Here is a 5000-nt window from a genome sequence, read left to right as displayed (position 1 = left end):
AGAGAGAGAGAGAGAGAGAGAGAGAGAGAGAGAGAGAGAGAGACTCACACACGCATCAATATACATAATCTTTCCCGTTTATCAGCAAGCATTTCTCCACCTTGATCGTGATTCCAATTATCTCTTAGCTACCTAATTCAGTTGAATATATAACAAATGTCACAAATGAGGGTTTTTTTAGAATTTAGAACATAAGATTTCATATTCCGTCCCCCTACACCTCACCCTCCCCCTCTCTCCCTCTCCCTCCCCTAATCGCTTTCTCCCCCTCTCCCTAGTCTTAAGATAAATGTATGGAGTTCCAAACTGGAGATGAGTCTCCCAAGATTCTAATCAATCAGTGAAAACTTCCCAAGGATGTTTGATCGATGAGCGTTTTATTCATTCCATTTTTCTGAAAGGTTGTTTTCATAACACCGTCCCAATTACCCTAAATTCAAGAATCCAACGCAGAAATAGCTCTTCCTTTTCCAGTGATGATTACCATTCTGTAACTGATTTTTGTCTCCTTGCGTTTAGAAAGCTTTTCATGACTGGGTACGAAAATGATTACTGGGGAGAGAGAGAGAGAGAGAGAGAGAGAGAGAGAGGAGAGAGAGAGAGAGAGAGAGAGAGAGAGAGAGAGAGAGAGAGTAATGATTTTGTTCCAGTGACCTAAAGACCTTGTTAACTGCTTGACAAAGAGACTACAGTTCCCGATTAAATTCGAGAATTAAAAATATTTATATTAATGCTAACAAAATGAAATAAAATTATAGTAAATATAATGGGTTGAAAAAAATAAATTGAGGGCAAACTCTATGATAAATATAAATTTTAAATCGTATCTATGAAACCTATGATTTTAAAAAAAGTTAATGAATAGCTCTGTGTCATACGCTCCATAAGTGAGTAGTGCCACAATTGCAGACGGTGGACTGTAAGCGTTATTTAAACGTCTTTACAGTGTTTCGTCCGACCCTATCTGCACTTGCTTTATATTCTACTTTACCCCGTTCTTGCATCCTTTCTTAATTATTTCTGTTCATCTCTTTCTAAATTTTACTTATTAGTATAAATATCCTATAAATTCTATGTATTTATTTTGAATTTTAGCTTTTTATCTGAATATATATGTTTATCTATATTTTCTTTCTATTCACTTTATATTTTATTGTTATAGTTTTAATATAAGTATTTATTACCTCCTGAATTTACTCGGGCCAGCTCTGAAAGAGTCGAGCTTGACTCAATGGGCTGGTTAATCTCTTTCATTTTAATAATAATAATATAATTAAGTATAAATGCGAGGTTTTATCCTGATGCACTTTGACACTGCATGGTCTCACAGGCCCAATGCTAGGATTTATATCTGAAATCATAAATCAAATATGAGGAGTACGTTGAGAATGGTAGAAGAGTTTAAAGGTTTAAAGGTCACTCATGAATGGCAGAGGCAAGGGACAGTGAATGTCACTGTCCCTTGCCCCTATCAAGCAGGACAATGCCTCAGAGACTGACCATATATACATATGATCAGCACCCAAGCCCCCTCTACACCCAAGCTAGGACCAAGGAGGGTCTGGCAATGGCTGCTGATGACTCAGCAGATAGACCTATACAAACTTAGACTTTGGGTTTCAGTTAATTGAAGGTGCATAGGTGATGTTACTCGAGGTAGTGCTCAAGTTGTAGTGTCTCCATCATCCCATTCTTATCCCTCACGTTGAACATTATTCCAGAGCTAACAAACGTATAAATAAGATTTCTTTTTTTAAGTGCTCACTTCACTCGAGAGACACATGACCAGGCTATGGAATCATATCTGAACAGGTACAAAAAAGCTGATAAGGAATGATTAAGGAATATGAACAATGTTGAGAAAAAGGATCTGTACACATATTTTCGGAAAACTGAAGGCAGCGACTTACTGTTGATAATTCAAAAATGTAAATATTACCAAAACGTTAACCGGCGAGGGAGGTCAAGATACAAAAAAGCTGACAACGAATGATCAAGGAATATTATGAGTATTGCCTTATAGTTGAGAAAATAGATCTGTACAGATATTTGCAGAAGACTTTAGGCAGTGACTTACTGTTCACTTAGATATCCAAATATAAAAGGTAACAGTCAAATATCTGAATATTTGTGAAACGAAATGGATATTAACTTACTGTTGACATAAATAGGACATTTACCGATCAATATGATCAGTAACTTACCGTTGACAGATAAATATGGATCGGAAACATGATCTCTAAGACGAAGAGGAAGCAAAGCTTGAGAGAACGGAGATTAGAATGCCGAGGTGGATTATGGGAGTATCACTGCTTGAAAGATTGGAAAATGGTGAAATAAGCCTGGCAGGCGTAGTGAAGATTACAGAGGTGATAAGAGTGACACGTGCTAATGATGGGTGGGGGAAGGGAGTGAGGAGGGCTTGGAAGAAACTGTTAGTGGGGGTGAGGAAAGATTGAGGAGAAGGCAGAGAATTAGATAGCAAGGTAAGGTGAAGGATGATACGGAGGGAAGAGGTTTGGTGGAAGAGGATGCCTTTGATAGAAGGCAGTGGAGAGACGCCATCGGGCAACCGACCCCTTAATGTAAGGACACCGGTGGAAAGAAGTTGTCAGATGAGTATCGAGTGCAAGATATTAACGAACAATATTATCAGTAACTTACCGTTGACAGATAAATATCCAAATATTTTCTTTGGCGGGGCCGTCGATACTTGGCAGCTGTAACTTCCTTGGTCTTCGACGGTGACGTTAGAAATGACGAGGGATATCCGCTTCTCTCTCTTACTACTGATATGCGCGTGTTCTTCGTAATCACCACCAGATCCACAGCCAGCACAGCGCCGTTACCCGTTTTTCCTTAATGGGTCCACGCAATCTGGAATAAAGGAATTGCATTCAATAAAACTTTTTTTTTTTTCAATACTGGTAATCTTTATCTTACTAAAAAGATGGTGGACTGGTAATCTGCTGTAATTGTTACTGGACGTTTCATACTTATTGCATTATTCATAACGTTTCCTTCGTATTGCATTCGGAAATACGTTTCATTCATTTTGTATTCAGTAAAACGTTTCGATTGTTTTGCATTCGATGAAATGTTTCGTTTGTTTGCATTCTCTAAAACTTTTCATTCGTTTTGCATTCTGTAAAACGTTTTATTTATTTTGCATTCTGTAAAACGTTTTGTTAACGATAATCTTAACCAGTAGAAAGTACAGATATATTCTGATTCCTATTTAAAAGATTGAGCAAATGTTAGTAATTCAGATTCCTATTTAACAGGCTTAGCAAATGCTAGTAATTCAGATGCCTATTTAACAAGCTGAGCAAACGCTAGTAATTCAGATTCCTATTTAACAAGCTGAGCAAACGCTAGTAATTCAGATTCCTATTTAACAAGCTGAGCAAACGCTTAGTAATTCAGATTCCTATTTAACAGGCTAAGCAAATGCTAGTAATTCAGATTCCTATTTAACAGGCTAAGCAAATGCTAGTAATTCAGATTCCTATTTAACAAGCTGAGCAAACGCTAGTAAGGCGGCGAAACTCATAGAAGATTGAAAAGAAAGAGGCAAGAGGTAATTTTCGCCACTAAGACGTATGAAAACACTTGCACTAGTTCATTTTCCGCAACTTTAAATGAGTTTCTTCGTTACTGGAGGTGTATGGCAATCTTCACATTTCAGTGGATTTATCAAAATGGATAAATGATATCGTCCTCGATTGTTCGGAAGTGGTATCATTAGCATATGCTCAGTCTGTTAAATAGGAATCTTAATTACTAGCGTATGCTCAGTCTGTTAAATAGGAATCTGAATTACTAGCGTATGCTCAGTCTGTTAAATAGGAATCTGAATTACTAGCGTATGCTCAGTCTGTTAAATAGGAATTTGAATTACTAGCGTATGCTCAGTCTGTTAAATAGGAATCTTAATTACTAGCGTATGCTCAGTCTGTTAAATAGGAATCTTAATTACTAGCGTATGCTCAGTCTGTTAAATAGGAATCTTAATTACTAGCGTATGCTCAGTCTGTTAAATAGAAATCTTAATTACTAGTGTATGCTCAGTCTGTTAAATAGAAATCTTAATTACTAGCGTATGCTCAGTCTGTTAAATAGGAATCTGAATTACTAGCGTATGCTCAGTCTGTTAAATAGGAATCTTAATTACTAGCGTATGCTCAGTCTGTTAAATAGAAATCTTAATTACTAGCGTATGCTCAGTCTGTTAAATAGGAATCTGAATTACTAGCGTATGCTCAGTCTGTTAAATAGGAATCTTAATTACTAGCGTATGCTCAGTCTGTTAAATAGGAATCTGAATTCTTAGCATGAGCTCAATCTGTTAATTAGAAAGCTACATTACTAGCAATTTCTCAGCATGTTAGATAGGAATCTGAATTACTAGCGTTTTCCAACCTGTTAAACAGGAATATGAATTACTAGCGTTTGCTCATTCTTTTAAATAGGAATCTGAATTACTAGCATTTGCTCATTCTTTTAAATAGGAAATCTGAATTACTAGCATTTTCTCATTCTTTTAAATAGGAATCTGAATTACTAGCATTTGCTCATTCTTTTAAATAGGAATCTGAATTACTAGCATTTGCTCATTCTTTTAAATAGAAATCTGAATTACTAGCATTTGGTCATTCTTTTAAATAGGAATCTGAATTACTAGCATTTGCTCATTCTTTTAAATAGGAATCTGAATTACTAGCATTTTCTCAACTTCTTAAACAGGAATCTGAGTTACTAGCGTTTGCTCAGCATGTTAAACAGGAATCTGAGTTACTAGCGTTTGCTCAGCCTGTTAAACAGGAATCTGAGTAACTAGCGTTTGCTCAGCCTGTTAAACAGGAATCTGAGTGACTAGCGTTTTCTCAGCCTGTTGAACAGGAATCTGATTGACTAGCGTTTGCTCAGTCTGTTAAACAGGAATCTGAATTACTAGCGATTTCTCAGCCTGTTAACAGAGGGAAGCAAGCCCGAATGAA

At 36.6% G+C, this 5000-nt stretch overlaps 1 protein-coding gene across 1 annotated transcript in view; it reads right to left on the bottom strand.

Annotated features, from left to right (window-relative positions):
• The window catches only part of LOC137626050 (uncharacterized), a 109084-nt gene that overhangs the window by 27989 nt on the left and 76095 nt on the right, over window positions 1-5000 (bottom strand). The window contains exon 3 of the mRNA XM_068357135.1: window positions 2665-2877. Coding sequence (XP_068213236.1) covers window positions 2860-2877 — 18 coding nt within the window. The 3' untranslated portion in view covers window positions 2665-2859. The remainder of the gene's footprint in view (window positions 1-2664; window positions 2878-5000) is intronic.

This window comes from Palaemon carinicauda, chromosome 33 (genome assembly GCF_036898095.1).
Source record: "Palaemon carinicauda isolate YSFRI2023 chromosome 33, ASM3689809v2, whole genome shotgun sequence".
Taxonomy (NCBI): Eukaryota; Metazoa; Arthropoda; class Malacostraca; order Decapoda; family Palaemonidae; genus Palaemon; species Palaemon carinicauda.
This window is presented reverse-complemented; position numbering and strand designations above follow the sequence as displayed.